The sequence below is a fragment of the Plodia interpunctella genome, chromosome 30 (assembly GCF_027563975.2).
Source record: "Plodia interpunctella isolate USDA-ARS_2022_Savannah chromosome 30, ilPloInte3.2, whole genome shotgun sequence".
NCBI classification, from domain to species: Eukaryota; Metazoa; Arthropoda; class Insecta; order Lepidoptera; family Pyralidae; genus Plodia; species Plodia interpunctella.
Window position 1 is genome coordinate 3,859,853 of NC_071323.1, and position 18,287 is coordinate 3,878,139.

Below are 18,287 nucleotides of genomic sequence, written 5' to 3' on the forward strand. Positions count from 1 at the left end.
TATTATAATAGAATATAACCTTTAAATGTGGTGGCTGTCCACTAACTTACTTATACACAACATAATCAATACTGCTATTGCCTGAGGCTGTGGGTGTGACCTCCGTCCCAAGTTGGGACCAACTCCCAACAGTCGTTTTCCTCATGGCTGAAGGTCGTGAGTCGTGGTTGTTAAATGGAAAAAACCACGCGTCGGAGCCCCAGGTCCATGTTCTATTGAATTCGTCTCCACATTGAATGGTAGTCGACACACATATCAGCTTTCTGACATAGCAGCTAGTTATCAAATACTTACCATGCAGATTTATTGTATTAAACTTTATATGATACTAGGTTCGCCCCGGGACTTCGCTCCCGTGGGAATTTCGGTATATAAAGTACTCTAGGTACGTGTTATTCCAAGTTATATGTATTGTGTACCAAATTTCATAATATTCAATTGTAATTCCAGGTTATATTCTACACGTGTACTTACTAAATTTCATAATAATTGGTGAAGTAGATTTTGCGTAAAAGAGTAACAAACATACATCCTCATAAACTTTCGCATTTATTAGTAATAGCTTCGCTCGGGGGCTTCGCTCCCGTGGAAATTTCGGGATGAAAATTACGCTGTGTTATTCCAGGTTACTTATATTCTACACGTGTACTAAATTTCATAACAATCCATCTAGTAGATTTTGCATGAAAGAATAACAAACATACACACACAAACTTTCCATTTGTAATATTAGTAGGTTGTAAGATTGTTCAGTCCATCTCGTCATTACTAAAGGTAGCAAATAGTAGAAAAGAATAAATATTGATTAATTCACAATGTTTAGGGTATAATAAACACTAGCAATTTAAAACGTCGTAAAAAAAATAAAAGCGCTCAAAATTTTCGAAAATGTTTATTAATGAGAGCGGGCCAAGGATCACAACCGTCAGTGATCTTGAACGCCCGCCTCTGTCAGTCCTCCTCCGACCGCTTCCTCGACAAATTCCATTTTTTTTATCATCCAGGCACTCGTTTTACTATTTGGACACGTATTTAATTGTCTGGACACCTGATTCACACATTGATCAATTCTCCGATTCAGTTTTCAATTTCATAGCGCCGTATGCGTTATTTCTGTGCGATTTAGTCAAATGGTGCCTTCCGAGCTGTGACTTCACTTTGAAGCCGACGTCACACAGAGCACAATAGAAAGGTTTCACGTCTATATGTTTGTATGTAATGTGAGATCTCAAGCCCTGAAAAACAAAAATACATTAAATTAATAATATGAAATATTTACGAAAAAAAAATAGGACTTTTTAGCAGTGTGTATGTTTATACGCGCATCACACAAAATCTACGGAACGGATCTGATTTTTGATGAGCTTTTACAAAATTCCAAAAACGATTTAACCAATTTTGATGCCTCACGAGCTTAAAAATTCCATTGGCAGAACGTACATGACTTTTAAATTTCATCAAAACCAGACCAACTACGGTTCGAAAGTTATCGCGTTACAAATATAAATACATACAAAAAATGTATTTTTGCCCAAAGTGGTAGACTATAATATAGCCTATAGCCAATTAAGTAGTTGGGATTATGTATAAGACCTATATTTGTTAATTGACGTCCTTGGAGAAAAGGTCGCGGTGAAGTTTGTTGCGCCGCTTCTTCTTGGCCTGCGCTTTGGAAGCCGGCAGTAGACTTGGTTTAAGTAAATTTTTTGACGTCAATAAGTGATGTATATCATCCTGAATTGAATAAAGAATTTTGAATTTGAATTACAATATTATGTAGTAGGGAATGGTAGTATTAAAAAAAATTAAAAAATATTAATAATTAATAAATAATATATATATATATATATATATATATATACATTAAAAAAATACTAACCGTTCTAGTAGCCGTGGTGAAGTCACACTGATTACAATGATAAAATCTGCTCTTCGTGTGAGCGCGGATGTGCGCCAACACACTCGACTTGTGATAGAACATTTTCTTACAATAATCACATTGATATTTTTTCTCCTTGCTGTGTGTCTGTCTGTGCCTCTGCGAGTCGATCAGCTGCTTCGACCTGTGCCCGCATATATCGCATTCGTATGGCTTCTCGCCTACAAAAATATTTTTATCACTATATAGTGTAAATAAAAAATAAATATATTAGGACAAATCACACAGATTGAGCTGGCCCCAAAGTAAGTTCGAGACTTGTGTTATGGGATACTAACTCAACGATACTATATTTTATAACAAATACATATATAGATAAACATCCAAGACCCGGGCCAATAAAAAAAAACATTTCCCATCATGACTCGACCGGGGATCGAACCCGGGACCTCTCGTTTCAGAGGCAAGCACTATACCACTGCGCCACCGAGGTCGTCAAAAAGTATAAAACAAATTCGCTTCCCGCTGTCTGTCCCTGTGTAGGTGTAATATTAAAAACTGCGCAACGGATTTTGATGCGAGTTTTGTAATAGAGAGTTTGATTCCTGAGGAAGGTTTGGGTGTGTAACTGTTTACCCGCGACCTCGTCAGCGTCGAATAGTTGTTCGGACAGAATAATTAATAAACATACAAATTTGCACCCCCCCCCCCCTCATTACTGCCATTTGGGGATTGCTACTTGAAAAAAAAAGAATTATTCCGTTATTTATAATCATTTAAAAATTTATTAGTCCGGTTTGATGACCAGTTTAGTATAATCAAGAAGAAAACAGTTGGTTTGAGGCGGGTAATCTCCAAAACTACCAAACCGGTTTCAAAAATTCTTTCACCGTTAGAAGACTACATTATCCAAAGTTGCTACGAGTATAAGCTATATTTTATCTCAAATTTCCCGCGCCCGGGCAACATCTAGTAATTGAATAATTTAAACAAAACTTACCTGTATGCATCAGCGTGTGAGTCCTCCTCTTCTGCGTGGTTATAAACCCCTTCCCACAATACAAACATTGGTATTTCTTCACTCCCGTGTGCGTATACATGTGCCGTTTAAGCCCGCCCTTATCTTTAAAACTCTTGCCGCACTCAACACAATCAACTTCCTGCCCGTGTGTCTTAATATGTTTCTCCAGATTTTCATAGCTCCCCCCACATATTCCACACTTCTCCCTCCTATCGAAATGCGTTAAAATGTGTGTTTTCATGTAATGCTTGTTAATATACATTCCACATTCGAAACATTTTTGTTTTGAACTGTTAAAATGTGACAACTCGTGGTACCAGTACTCACAGTGATCGTTAAAAGTCAATTCGCTGCATTTCTTCGCTAAGTTACATGAGAAAATGTTGCCAGCGTGGACTAATTTGTGTTTTTTTAGATCTTGGTTCGTTTCAAATGTGTTCTCGCATACGGCGCACTTATATGTTCTCTTCTTGGAGGCAATGTGTATGCGGATGTGGTTAAGAAGGCCAGTTTTGCTTTGGAATGCTTTTGAACACGTCCTGCACTGGTATAGTTCTCCGTCATCGTGTGTGGACATGTGCTCATCATATCTCGATTGGGATGTGAACGTTTGTGGACATTCAGTACATTTGAATCCTTTTTTGATTCTGTAATAGATGGTAACAATTGTGATTTATATTATATAATAAATATGTGAGGTGGGCTATGTCTAAATATTAAAGAGAAATAATTTTGGGGCCAATAGAAGACAAAACAATTTTTTTTCTGAATCTACTGGGACAAAATGACTATCTAGATAGTACTAGATTTTAATTTAGGCTATACCCTAGGGTAAATTAAAATCTAGTAATCTAGATTAAAATCTAGTAATCTAGATTTTAATTTAGGCTATACCCTAGGGTAAATTAAAATCTAGTAATCTAAATTAAAATCTAGTATAGTTTTCATTATGAAGCTATGCTTAGAATGAGATAAGAATTATAAGGTATTAGCAGACGCATGAAGGACAAAAGCTAGTATAATTTTTATTTTATTGATGTGTCCCACTGCTGGGCATAGGCCACCCTTTCTACAACTCTGTGTCGGGGGCAGTCTGCTCCAACTCCCACAGGAACACAATCCATCAATATCGATACTATATTTTATAACAAATACATATATAGATAAACATTCAAGACCCGGGCCAATCAGGAAAAGATAATTTTCTATCATGACCCGACTGGGCGGGGATCGAACACAGGACCTCTCGGTTCAGAGGCAAGCACTTTACCACTGCACCACCGAAAAAAAATCCATACTTAGCTCTCATGATTCTTTGGTTGACAGATGGAGAATCGTCTGTTGCATCCGTAATGACAATAGTGCGTTCGACATCGTCACATTTATCTAGTAGAACGACTTCCATGTTAGATGCTGGAGACATACTTGAAAGATTGCTCTCCTCTGCTGATTGCGCTTCTTCTTTTGTAACGTTGTCCATCTGTAACGAAAGTAAATCGAAATGCTAGTAGTTTGTAGCTTGAGAAATATTATTTAATTTTGTATACAAGAGGATGTGCCTGGCCGTAGCTGAAGGGACAAACCCAAGAAGTGCTGGCTTGATGTCGTCAAGGATGATATGCGTGCCAATGGTCTGACAACTAAGGATGCCGACGACCGTGCGGAGTGGAGACCCAAAAGTAGGAAAGCGGACCCTGGTCTCCGACAATAGTATTACAGTACTTTACTAACAGTTTCTATAAAGTTAAAGTTTCTATGAACTAAATATATTTTGTTTCCAGAAGAACTTACCTTACAAACTTTAAACTAGCTTAATTCTAAATTTATTTATGTAAATGTATGTAACGTAGTTCTTTTCTAAATTAATTTTAAAAATTTTAAAATAAAAACAACAAAATCTCACACAAAAAGTCATATTAAATTATTCTGACAGATATAGTGATGTCTCATCAATATACGATTTCGATTATAATTTATATAAACAGCATCTTAAAATAAATAAAGTGAGCATTGTAAACGGCTACATGAGAGAAGCTAAATGTATAGAAACATCCTTCGATATAGATAAAGTTCATGGATAATTGAATCTGTGAAAATAAAAAGACGTTAGGTTGGATAGAACTATGGGTTGAAAAGAACTCCATGCTGCTTTTTTTTTTTTTAATAAAACCATATTGTTTTCATTTTTAAATATAAATAAGCACATAGTTTTATTAATCAACATTTACATTGATTTTCATCAACGTTAGCAGAATCGAGATATTATCATTCGATGTATGTCTCAACACTAATAAGTGTCAAGTTGTGAAAAAAAAAAAAACAAGATCGAGTAAATATTTTTCCAGACGTTTATTTTCGCCAAAATAACAACATTTATCATGTAATTGTATATATAACTTGTGATATAAATCATGTTGTGTGTATATAAGTTATTACTTTAAGTCCGGAGCCGCCATTTAAGGTATAAATAAGCAGGTAAGTAATATTATTCTTTCGCTTTATTTCTAACCTTCCTTTCAGAAATTTGGCGCGCGAAGTGTTTTGAAAAGTTTGAACACCATAGAATACCTAAATTTTCGTAAATTGTTGCCGAATTACACGTTATTTAATTATGGAATATTAATTATCGTCACGGTGTTATTCTGGAAATCGTTTCGTGCGATAGAGGCGAGAATCGCTATGCTGCTATTGAATTTTGAACTTAATGTTATAGTGCATTAAGGTCGGTATAATGTAGCGATGTAGTTGCGAGAATCAAAACACAGAATACGGACGCCGCAACGAGTTTAGTGTACGTTCACACTGGGCGACTGCGCCATTAACGATATTTTTTTATTATTTTATATTAATTATTAAATTATCAATTTATTTTAATATTCAACTTAAGTACTTGTAATTAAAACTAAAATTGAAAGTGGATAAAACTAAACAACAAAAGAAATTTACAATAATAAATCATTTTACATAGTATAAAACTAAAGTTGTTTCTCGCTGTCAGTCTGTGCCTGTGTATGCTTAGATCTTTGCAATATGCAATGGATATTGAACTAAAAAAACAACAGAATATGCACAAGTTTGATCCTTCTTCAGTTTTATTATAACGTGTTAATAAAAAAATCTGACAATAATGTTTATATAAAATTGCTGTGTTTAATCCTTCCCAAGTAGCATTGGGAGTTCTGTAGGGATTGTCTAATGGTATACATTAGTTCTTGAAGCTGTATATGTAAGTTTTACAAGAGCTATATGCTATACAGCCCTTGTACTACCACATTGGGCACAAATTAGTCAGCTTTAAATTCTTAAAAGGTACCACAGTTGCAGGATAGTAGCTCTTTATTGGTAGGTTAAAAAGAGAATTAGCTTTTTAAGATTGATAACCAGCACTATATTAGATCCCGTGTGGTTGGTCATACGGATAAGACAGTTATAAATTAATAACAAGTGAATAATCATACAGCCGATAATTCACATACAAAATCACAATGTGACCTTTTAAAGAGAATAAAATACTATTTGGGTTATGCATGAGAATATATATATATATTTTTTTAAATCTATTTTTTGTCAAGGCTTCAGTTGCTTGGTGCGACTATGCCAGGCTCATGGGGAAATTCCATTTTATTTGGTATTATGTCTGCCTTTGCGTCATCACCCCCTCTCCAGAATGTATAAATACATCTGGCCTCCGGAGACAACGGTTTGTTCAACATAATGTTGATCTCACCATTGCCCAAACAGAGATCACGTAGCAGTTTATTTCTTAAGCTCGAGTACTGATCACATTCCAACAAAGCATGAAGCAAATCTTCAGTTTTATTGCACACATTACATCCGAATGGGCTTTTTAAATAAGAAAATAACATATAATATATATGAATATAAATAGAATATATGTATAAAAAAATTATTTGTTGAAACAACCATTTACATCAAACACATTTTATGGCGTGTTAAAACAATAAGTTATTTGCGTCCTAACAGCAGATAATGACGCTATCCTCCCTGCCCTCCCTGCCCTCCCTGCCCTCCCTACCCTCCTACCCTCCGCACTAGTTACAAAACTATTACTATATAACTAGTTATTTTAAATAAAAATTATTTGAAAATGTATAATGTTAATGTGAAAAACTCTGCATTTTGTAAGATTTCAGGAAACCCTGTTAGTGTTATAGGGTTCCATTTGACTCTTCGCTTACTGAACCCTAAAAAAAAAAACAATTTTAAAATGCTTGTTATTCTTTCAGATTTATCGTTAAGACTGGAGAGACAAGATTTATGACGTACAGAACAACGATGGCCAACATGTGTTGTATGACCGGCTGCACCGTGAAGCCCGCACAAGATGTATATTATTTCCCGTAAGTAGCTCTCTTGTTATCTGTCTATCTCTCACTGCCTGTCTGTCTGTCTCTCTCTTTCTCTCTATTTGTCTGCCTCTCTCTCTTTCTCTCTGTCTGCCTCTCTCTCTTTCTCTCTGTTTATCTGTATCTCTCTCTTTCTCTCTGCCTGTCTCTCTCTCTTTCCCTCTGTTTATATGTCTCTCTCTCTTTCTCTCTTTTTGTCTGCCTCTCTCTTTCTCTCTGTCTGCTCTCTCTCTCTCTGTGTTTATCTGTCTCTCTCTCTCACCTGAGGCTATTCCCAATTACTTCTCAGCCGTTGAGCGTCGGAGCCCAGGGTCCGCTTTCACATTTGCGTCTCCACTCCGCACGGTCGTCGGCATCGCTAGTTGTCAGACCAGTGACACGCATATCATCCATTGAGACATTAAGCCAGCACTTCTTGGGTTTGCCTTCTGTCAGGGCCACACATACATAATATATTATCATCTTATCCATAATAATATTAAAGAGAAAAGATTTGTATTTTTGTTTGTAATGAATAAATTTAAAAACTATTGAACAGATGTTTGATGAAATTTGGCACAGAGATAGACCGAAACGTTCAGGAGTAACATTTGCTACTTTTTAGGGTTCACTCATACTGCATACGTACACACACACTCACGTCGCCTAAATATTAGTAGGTAGTAATAGTACTACATATCTATACTATTCTTATAAAGAGGTAAGCGTTTATGAGTTTGTATGTTTGAGGCGGGTAATCTCCGAAACTACCGAATTGATTTCAAAAATTATTTCACCATTAGAATGGTACATTATCGGAGATTGCTATAGGCTATATTTTATCTCAAAATTCCCACGGGAGCGAAGCACCGGGCAACATCTAGTTATTCATAAATTCTGACTTTGTTGAAATTGGAAGGGGGTAATGATGGTGGTTGAAATTCTCAATAATTCACCCTGAAACTGTCAAATTCTTTCGATCTCCCGCCGTCAGTTTGCCGACGAAGCCGCTGCTGCGCCGGCGCTGGCTGCAGGTCATCGCCCCCGAGCGCAAGCTCGCGGCGGACGCGAGCGTCTGCAGCGCGCACTTCAGCCGCTCCGACTACGAGACCGTGCGCGGGAGGACGAGGCTCAAGCGGGACAGGGTGCCCGGCCACGTCGCTGAGGTTAGTGGCTACAGCCGCCCGGCCACGTCGCTGAGGTTAGTGGCTACAGCAGCCCGGCCACGTCGCTGAGGTTAGTGGCTACAACCGCCCGGCCACGTCGCTGAGGTTAGTGGCTACAGCCGCCCGGCCACGTCGCTGAGGTTAGTGGCTACAGCCGCCCGGCCACGTCGCTGAGGTTAGTGGCTACAGCCGCCCGGCCACGTCGCTGAGGTTAGTGGCTACAGCCGCCCGGCCACGTCGCTGAGGTTAGTGGCTACAGCCGCCCGGCCACGTCGCTGAGGTTAGTGGCTACAGCCGCCCGGCCACGTCGCTGAGGTTAGTGGCTACAGCCGCCCGGCCACGTCGCTGAGGTTAGTGGCTACAGCCGCCCGGCCACGTCGCTGAGGTTAGTGGCTACAGCCGCCCGGCCACGTCGCTGAGGTTAGTGGCTACAGCCGCCCGGCCACGTCGCTGAGGTTAGTGGCTACAGCCGCCCGGCCACGTCGCTGAGGTTAGTGGCTACAGCCGCCCGGCCACGTCGCTGAGGTTAGTGGCTACAGCCGCCCGGCCACGTCGCTGAGGTTAGTGGCTACAGCAGCCCGGCCACGTCGCTGAGGTTAGTGGCTACAGCCGCCCGGCCACGTCGCTGAGGTTAGTGGCTACAGCCGCCCGGCCACGTCGCTGAGGTTAGTGGCTACAGCTGCCCGGCCACGTCGCTGAGGTTAGTGGGTACCAAAAGACTAAAATGGGGGGTGAAAGTTTGTATGAAAATTATATCTGGTCTGCATTCGCAAAATTATTCAGTATCGCGGATTGTGCGAGCATAAGCAAATGTATAAGAATCTCACCTGTACATAGTAATTTTGTATGTAATTGGATGGTTCTCAGGGCGTTATGGCCGCTACGGCCGCGCTGTCATTACGATCCGTCAATTTTCTTGAGGAAGTAATAATTTCCGAAATCAATCATTCATAAAACTGATATTACTACAGTAAATAAAAAAATAAATATATTAGGACAAATCGCACGGATTGAGCTGGCCCCAAAGTAAGTTCGAGACTTGTGTTATGGGATGCTAACTCAACGATACTATATTCTATAACAAATACATATATAGATAAACATCCAAGACCCGGGCCAATCAGAAAAAGATCATTTTCCATCATGACCCGACCGGGGATCGAACCCGGGACCTCTCGGTTCAGTGGCGAGAACTTTACCACTGCGCCACCGAGGTAAAAAGTCACCAGTATATAATTTCTTAATTAGCACACTTAAATAAAAAATTTGAACACAATAAATGTGAACTAAGATTGTTTGTCCGCAGAAGAAACAAGATGGCGACCATTCCGTCTCGAACGGTTCAAAAATAACTAAATCATACAAAAAAAAGAAGAATATCGAAACTAAAATCGACAATGTAATAGAAGAATCTGTAGAGGACGGGGGGAAATTGGAAAATGGCTTGGAAGATAGTAAATTGACAGAAAACGAAGTGACGATACCAGATACGATCTGTCAAGGAGCGAGCGAGACAAATGGCCAAGGAAAGAATGAGGCAGGAGACAAAATGGAGACTGAGTCGGCTGATGTTAACGGTGCGGAGTCACACGACCTGAACGCTGTGGAAATGTGAGTAATTGTAATTTATTGTGCTTTTTTTGGTATGAAAGTCGTTGAAAACATCCCAGCTGTTGTAAAGGTGAATATTTTTTTGGTGTCACACATTGAATGCAATAATATGAGGCATTTCCTCTCAGCAGTGGTCGTTCCGAAATGCCAGTAGTTTGTAGCTTGTGAGAAATAACTATTTAATATTGGTAATCTTTGATGTATCTCCATTTTTATATTGTTAAATAATTACTGTTGGTTTTCCTTAAATAAATAAATAAATAAAATAAAATATTAAAAATGACGTGAAAAAGTGCCTGTGAAGGTCCAATTTCTGAATAAATGATTTCAATTTGAAGATATCTCTTGACATCAATAAAAGCTTGTGTCGATATTCATTTTTAGTAGTTTATGTCGATGTGTGCGTGAGTTGCGCGCACGCGCACGCGCACGTCAATTTAGTCATTAAGCTATGTATGGATTTTTGTACTTAAGCTAAAAGATTCCAGCTTCGTATGCAATCGCATCGTACGCTGATATTGTTAATTGTCGTGAGAAAATAATACTTATTTATTTATGAATTATAATTTTTTCATTTATGCAAAGCTGGCGTACAGCGTGGAATTCGAAATTTTCAATGTTTCAATGAATTTGATACGGTTAAAAAATTTATTTTTTAGTTTAGTTAGTTTTCTATCAACTATAAATTTATTTGTTCCAGACAAATCACGCCGGACATCATAGAAGATTACAATCCCATGTAAGTAACAATAAGTGTGTCTGTCTGTCTGTGTACGTGGCACCGTAGCTCATCAACGGGTGAACCGATTTGTGTACGGTTTTTTATATTTGATAGCTAATTTATATGCCGTGGTTCTTAGATATGTTTGATGAAAATAGGTTCTGCTGACAGTTCAAAAGTTGTAGTGATATGAATATTGAAAGTCGGGAGTTATTTTATTTGTCTAACAGATAAACGGTGGTGAATAAGAAACGGTGATGGTGAAGGTCCCAGGTTCGTATCCTACTCGTGCCACACGAGTTTGTACACCAATCTGACTCACGTATAGTAGTTTTCATCGACCACCACTTGCTTCCGGTGAAGGAGAACATCGCGAGGAAACCTGCACACTGGTTGATTATCAACTTGTGTGTGAAATGGAGAAGGCAATGGCAAACCACTCCATTAATAGTGTCAAGAGAGTTGTTATATGTGTTTCATTCCACGTAATGACCCTCAGCCATGAGGAATACGACTATGAAGAAGAACAAATAAACTTGTTATATAAGCTTTATTTAATTTGAAATGTATGTTTGAGGGTCATCACGCCGGACCGCTACAGCGGAGGTCCCAGGTTCGATTATCTTTTTCAGATTGAACTGGGTTTTGGATGTTTTCTATATATGTTTATGTTAGCTAGCTGTTTACCCGCGGCGTCGCCCGCGTAAATTCCCTCTGGAACAGTTTTATCTTCGTATTAAAATAGGATTGCTATAGTAGGAACAAAATATCCATAGCGCATTTAAAGTACACACAGCGCCATCTAGTGTTTTATTGCGAAGTTATAAAACGTGCATTTAGCGCCACCTACAATAGAATACAGGCGTTTCGCAAATCCAATGGGAACAGTAGTTTTTTCCGGGATAAAAATTACTCTATGTCCTTGTCCGTACTTCAAACTACATGTGTGCAAAATTTCAAGAAAATTCGTTGAGTAGATAGAGTGTGAAGAGGCAACAAACAAATAAACATATTTTCCCTTGTATAATATTAGTTGTGTTGATATGTTTCCAGACAAGTGACGCCAGACATCATAGAAGACTACGATGCTATGTAAGTTGATAAACACATTTATTTCCAACTAGCTTTTGCCCTCGGCTTCGTCCGCGTGATTTCGCACGGGAGCAGTTATATTTCCCTATGTCCTTCTCCGTACTTCAAACTACATGTATGTGTAATTTCAAGAAGATTGGTTGAGTAGATAGAGCGTGAAGCGGTGACGAACACTAGCTGCTGCTGCACGCGGTGTTACTCGCGTAGTCATTTTAAAAAATGCTTACGTTTTTATGCACAGTAGCGCCATCTACTTTATGAAGCGCCATTAACTATCAGACTTTTTGACCTAATCCTGCTGGAATCGCGCACTTGTGGAATAAAAAGTATCCTATGTTAATGCCAGCTCCACACTGCCGAAGAGCTCGGACACATGACGACGCGAACGCGTGAACATTGCGCAATTAGTACGAGTGCTTTTATTTACCGCAACGAGACACCAGCAATCCGCCAATGTCTGGGGAACTGTTCGACGACAGTACAGCCGGCTTAACACTAATATATAATAACAAACAAGCAAACTTACTGACATTTTGTTAAATGAACTTTCCAATTAATATTAAGTTTTCGTACAATGATCCAGCAGCACTGTTACAGTCTATGATCACAATGATCTTAAATATATCTATTTTATCTAGAGCATACATATTCTTTGAAATTTTCTGACCTTGTCATCAACCCTATTAGTTAGGTAGATAATGATTTTATGTTAATTGAAATAGCTTAAGTAAAGAGCCATTTGTTTTTGTCTAAATAAAGTCCACACGGTTCCCTTCTACTTATTGAGTTTCTTGAATAAATACACTACAATACGAAACAAAACGTCACTTTAACGTTCTTGTATAACAACAGGAAGACCTCAGATTCCCTGTGTCCGAGCGAACACGACATCGAGGATATCCTCACGAATTACCACATCATGCACCCGCCCGACCGCCGCGACCGGCTGCCCGAGAAACCTTACGAGAAACCCGTGGACAGTGGTGAGAAACCCATGTCATTTTGTACGTGTATCTTTTTAAATATGAAATATTAAAACCTTCAAAAACAAAATTAAAGAGCATATGTGTATTGCATATCCAAAAGTATTAATAAATCTTCATACTTACATTATTATATACATACTTGCATACATACTTATTGCAATAGAGAACATAATTCAATATACACCAATATTCATAAGTTTCCTGTAGTATTAATATTAAGTTTACCTTATTTTTATTTTATTTTAAACTTTATTTTTTTTTATTGTTTTATTTATGGCATCCGCGGAAGACCAGCGCCGCGGCTCACACCACGGCATGTGCTGAGCGGAGACCGTTTTGTCTCAAGCATTACATTTGTTTTTATTTGTACTGTGCTGTATGTACTAATATGTTTGAGCAAATAAACGTTGTTTCTTTCTTACATATATAACAAATCCATTTAAATAAATGCTTGAGTATTTAAAAAAAATTCTTGCTTGTAACAGTGGGGTATGTTGTTAGTTAAGAGTACCCGCTACTCTCTAATGAAAATACTGTACGTCTGCGTGAGACGTGAAGATGAGTTGTGAGATGAGTTTCTTTCGGCATTTCTTCTCAGCAGTGGTCGTTCCGAAATGCCAGTAGTTTGTAGCTTGTGAGAAATAACTATAAATATAAAAATTGACGAGAAAAAGTGCCTGTGAAGGTCTAATTTCTGAATAAATTATTTGAATTCGATTTGAATTTGAATTTGAAGAGATGAATTGATTCGGCCGAACTGGCACGGTCTCAGTGGTCAAGAGCACTGTCCCGGATAGACAGGGGCGCGGGTTCAATTCCCGCTCGATTACAGAAATTTTTACTTTCTTTGTTTGGTTCTTCAATTAAAATGTGTTAGCAAATGTTAGGAGAGATTGGCTGAGAAACCTATGGAGTCTGGTGAGAAACCACCGTCATTTGTGCTTTGTTTCGTTACAAAATATAAGGAGACCTGAAGACCCACAATACACAGTAACACGTAGCGCGTTACTAACATCCACATTCTGTCTCATTCCCATGTCGTGTACGCATCGTGTATCAAGTTTATATGCTAGACAAACTAAAAAAAGACCCCGTCTTTCAATATTCATTTCGCTACAACTTTTGAACGGCTGAACCGATTTTGATCAAACATATCTAAGAACCATAAGCATAAAGATATATTTAAAAAAAGCATCCATTTCGGTTCACCCGTTGATGAGCTATGGTGCCACGTAGACTGATAGACAGACACACTTGGCGGTCATACTTATAACACCCCTCTTTTTGCGTCGGGGTTTAAAAAAAGAGACTTGCGTACGTAATAACGTGCTACGTGTTTTATGTTCCGTGTTTCCTTACCGTCGGGCAAACCGATGCTAGTCTAAAAAACAAAATGTAAAATAAAAGCTAGATATCAGTGAATAAAATAGCTGAGAAACCTTTGTCATTGTGGGCTTAATTTATTTGCTTTTCAGTTATCACCTAGTTGTCAGTGAAGTCACGAGAAACGGCTTGAGAAACCTGAGACTAGTGAGACCTGTTTGTTGTTTATCAGTTTGAAAATTCCCAATTTCAATTCACCAGGTGATAAACCGGTCGAGAAACCGAGCGAAAAACAGAATTCCAATGAGAAACCTAGTGAGAAACATACGTTAAGTGAGAAACTCATTGAAGAAAACGACGTGCAGACGATAGACGATGACGACGACCCCCCAATAGGCGTGTCCTCGGCGCCCGTGTTCATTGAGATTCCAGTCGATAAAGGTAATAAATACTTAATATTTATTTTTTGCAAACTTTTATTCAGTTTCACCTGGCCCGTTGTCTATTATCTTATCAAATCTTGCAAGTTAGATTTCTCCTACTTCCAGTTGTCCTGCAGATTTGAAATTGAAATTTTCATGTCAATGCATTATTATGATAAGCATGATGGTGCAGCCCGGATCGGCTCCAAACGAGGGAACTCCTCGACCGTACACAGCACGGAAAACCTTGTTTCACATGCTATGATACTCAACACTTTCGTAAATACATTAATCCGTGGCTTCACATTTACTTGTACTTAATCTGTTATTCATAAAAATGATAAAGCAAACTCTAAGCTAAAGTTGTTTTGTCCCTGTCACACTTTACTATATTTGTCATTGACAGAACGTGACAAAACACACTTTAGCTTACAGCATGTTTGTCGAGTTCGTTTTCTGTAGAGATATTATGACTCCATACTTTTTGAATATTGACTTTCTAAGCAATTTTAAATCTTCGTAAAATCATTCAAATATGAATTATCACATAATCGGTTCGGTAGTCTCGGAGATTACCCTCCTCAAAAATCAAAAATCAATCAAAATCAAATCATTTATTCAGAAATTAGGCCTTCACAGGCACTTTTTCACGTCATAATCTAAATTAAATGATGTTTACCAAAGCTACAAACTACTAGCATTTCGGAACGACCACTGCTGAGAAGAAATGCCGAAAGAAACTCATTCAAACAGTGTTGGTCCCTCACGCCTCAAGCATACAAACTCAGAAACGCTTACCTGTTTATAATAAGATTTATTTGACAATTGTCCGACACGTTGTGAACGTCAGGGCGCAACAGCGGGTCCGCGGACTGCCTGCTGGTGCTGGAGAGCGTGCAGGTCAGTGTGGACCCGCGTGCGCTCGCGCTGGCCGCGCGCGACTGCGACGACGACGAGTGAGTATCGCGCCTTGCCACATACATCATTATTAATTTATGTGTTTGTTCGTAAAATCTTTATTCGTTCATTAATAATAATAATAATTGGATTCAGAAAATTCATTGATCTCCTCCTCCATCCTCATCGTAAACCATAGCGTGTATTGAATGCCCGTGCTTTTCATCCAAATGTACCAGGCTCGACCTGAGAATTCCTTTTGGAAAACCAACAAAAATACCGAAATACATGCCGAATCACACGTAAATTCCTAACTTTCATCTACCCTCACGTCTACCTTCAGCATATAAAACTTTTCCCTCTTACGCTTGGCTTCGGCCCGCGTGTGAGGTGTATACCCTTTTTTATTTTTTATTTTTATTTAAAAAAAAGGAGAAAACATTTATAAAAGTATAATAATAATAATAACAACTTTATTCACCAAAAATAAAAGTACAATAGTCGACAGAATCATTTTAGAAGGTAGATTTACAATTTATAAGTTAGTTGGACTGTGGACTCTCGCTTGTGTCGAGCGTCCAGAACGTTACTTATTTAATTCATTCGCTCGTTCGTTTCTCGCATGTTTGCATGTTTTTTCCTAGCGACTTAATTCGTTCATTTCACTCTTTTGTTCATTCGCTCGTTCGTTTCTCGCGCTCATTCACTTCATGTAATGCATGTTTTTTTTTCCTAAAATCTTAATTCGTTCACTCACTCATTCACTTCACTCTTATTTATTCATTTATTAATTACTCGCTCTCATTTACTTCACGTAATGCATGTTTTTTTCTTAACGTCTTAATACGGTCACTTCACTCTTTGTTCGTTTACTCGTACGTTTCTCGCAATCATTCACTTCACGCTTTGATTCATCGTTGTTCATCGATGAAGTATCAACTTTTCAACTTTATCGTTCGTCCATCCATTCACTCGTTCATTTTATTTTATTATTATGAACATTTGTGAACCTTCAATCTTTAAATTATCCATTCATCACTCATTCGTTCATTAATTAATAATGTAGCATAGCAATCCGAAATTATGTAACTATACGTATAGTTCGTTAAAAAAATGACCATTTAAAAAATTTTCAGTCATAAATTCTAAAATCGCATTTAAAAATTTGGCCACGTGCAATAAGCTGTCGCCGGCCCAGCGGTTAGTGGCGTGGACTTGCCATTACGTGTGATGAAAGAGTATCCGATTCGAACCTGGCGTCGACCGAAATAAATATTTTTTTCTTTAATTTTTTTTTTTTTGGTAAAGAAACATCGTTTTACACATTTTATAACTTCTAAATTCGTACGGAACCCTCTGCTCGTTAGTCTAACTCGCTCTTGACCGTTTTTTGTTATCGTAACAGCGAGGACAAGGGCTACGACCCCATCAGCCTGCTGACGTCCAGCGACGAGGACGACGTTATCATACAAGTGAGTGCTCACATTCTACTATTATATAGGTTTGTGACGATGTGTGTGTGTGTATGTTTGTTTGTTACTCTTTTTAGATACTCACGCAGGCAAAGCCGCGGGCAAATGCTAGTTACTTATATTGGAACAAAATATATTTTTGTATGTATGTATGTATACTCGTATATACGCGATAACTTTCGAACTGTTTGTTGGTCTGATTTTGATGAAATTTAAAATGTATGTAGGAACTGAATAATTTTTTTAAGTTCAAAATCGGCTGAGTCGCTTTTGAAATATTCGCAATTTTGTAAAAAAAAAAAATATTGTGTTCGTGAGGTCTAAGCTCGCGGCGAACAACTGGTCAACTGTTACATTGTAAATCCCTGTGGTTAGGACAAAAAGATCTTAATAATGTACTTTTACGAAGTGTTTTGTTAACCAAAGAGTTCCACATTGAAATAATAGATTTACAATATCCATTAAAAACAAAAGTTTGTCGACAGGAACCGCACGTGGACACAGTGGAAGTGTCCGACGAGACTGACGAAGATGACGTCCCGCTCGTGAGACTGGTCAAGCACGAACCCGACACAGCGCTCACAGCGGACATCGCCAAAGTGTTCTGGGGCGCACAGGAGTATTACTGCACCCACTGCAAGTTTGTCACGTTCTCCTCGACACAGTACAGGAGACACGTCAAGACCCACACGACAACGGCCATACAAATATGCCAAGTGTGCGGATTCACAACAGCGAGCGAATACCAATTTTCAAGACACAAAAAGAAACACAAAGAGGACAAAAGATACAAGTGCCACCTGTGTGATTACAAAGCGAGACACAACATGAGTCTCATATACCATCTGAAAGTGCATGAAAAAGAAGGAAGGAAGTCGGTGCGGTGTCAAAATTGTGGTTTCAAGAGCAGTGTGCGCAGTGTTATTTTAAAGCATATGAAAAGTTGTAGGAAAGTGTTTAAATGTGATAAGTGTAGATATTCCACTAAAAGGCGGTCGGATTTGAAGCGACACGTGAAGAGAAAACACCAGGGCAGCGATGACGACGACGATACGTGGGTATAACTGGCTAATATATGTTTGGTCTTGTGTTTTGGATGTTTTATTGTATATTAGCAGCGCCCTGGAGGTTCGTTCCTTGGTCATTTCGGGATAAAAAGTAACCTATGTGTTATTCCAGGTTATATTCTACCTGTATACCAAATTTTATAACGATCCGTCCAGTAAATTTTGTGTGAAAGTGACAAACATACACTGTCACAAACTTTTGCATTTATAATATTAGGACTAGCTGTATGCCCTCGACTTCGTCGGCGTAGAAGAAAGGTAATCGCACCGCTCCCACCCGGCAA

At 38.6% G+C, this 18,287-nt stretch overlaps 2 protein-coding genes across 2 annotated transcripts; one reads left to right on the forward strand and one right to left on the reverse strand.

Annotated features, from left to right (window-relative positions):
* Positions 1-876: 876 nt before the first annotated feature.
* Positions 877-4,503, reverse strand: LOC128682588 (zinc finger protein 33A-like). The gene is made up of 5 exons (XM_053767399.1): positions 4,460-4,503; positions 4,199-4,380; positions 2,880-3,547; positions 1,880-2,100; positions 877-1,235 (listed from the first exon to the last, which is right to left on the reverse strand). The coding sequence occupies exons 2-5, from the start codon at positions 4,378-4,380 to the stop codon at positions 1,065-1,067; spliced, it is 1,242 nt and encodes a 413-aa protein (XP_053623374.1). The 5' UTR covers positions 4,460-4,503; the 3' UTR covers positions 877-1,064.
* A 699-nt stretch (positions 4,504-5,202) lies between these two features.
* LOC128682576 (zinc finger Y-chromosomal protein-like) lies at positions 5,203-18,026 on the forward strand. The gene is made up of 11 exons (XM_053767383.1): positions 5,203-5,375; positions 7,148-7,261; positions 8,241-8,412; positions 9,719-10,023; positions 10,724-10,762; positions 11,798-11,836; positions 12,689-12,819; positions 14,407-14,586; positions 15,418-15,523; positions 16,870-16,936; positions 17,422-18,026. The coding sequence occupies exons 2-11, from the start codon at positions 7,179-7,181 to the stop codon at positions 17,998-18,000; spliced, it is 1,701 nt and encodes a 566-aa protein (XP_053623358.1). The 5' UTR covers positions 5,203-5,375; positions 7,148-7,178; the 3' UTR covers positions 18,001-18,026.
* Positions 18,027-18,287: the final 261 nt, after the last annotated feature.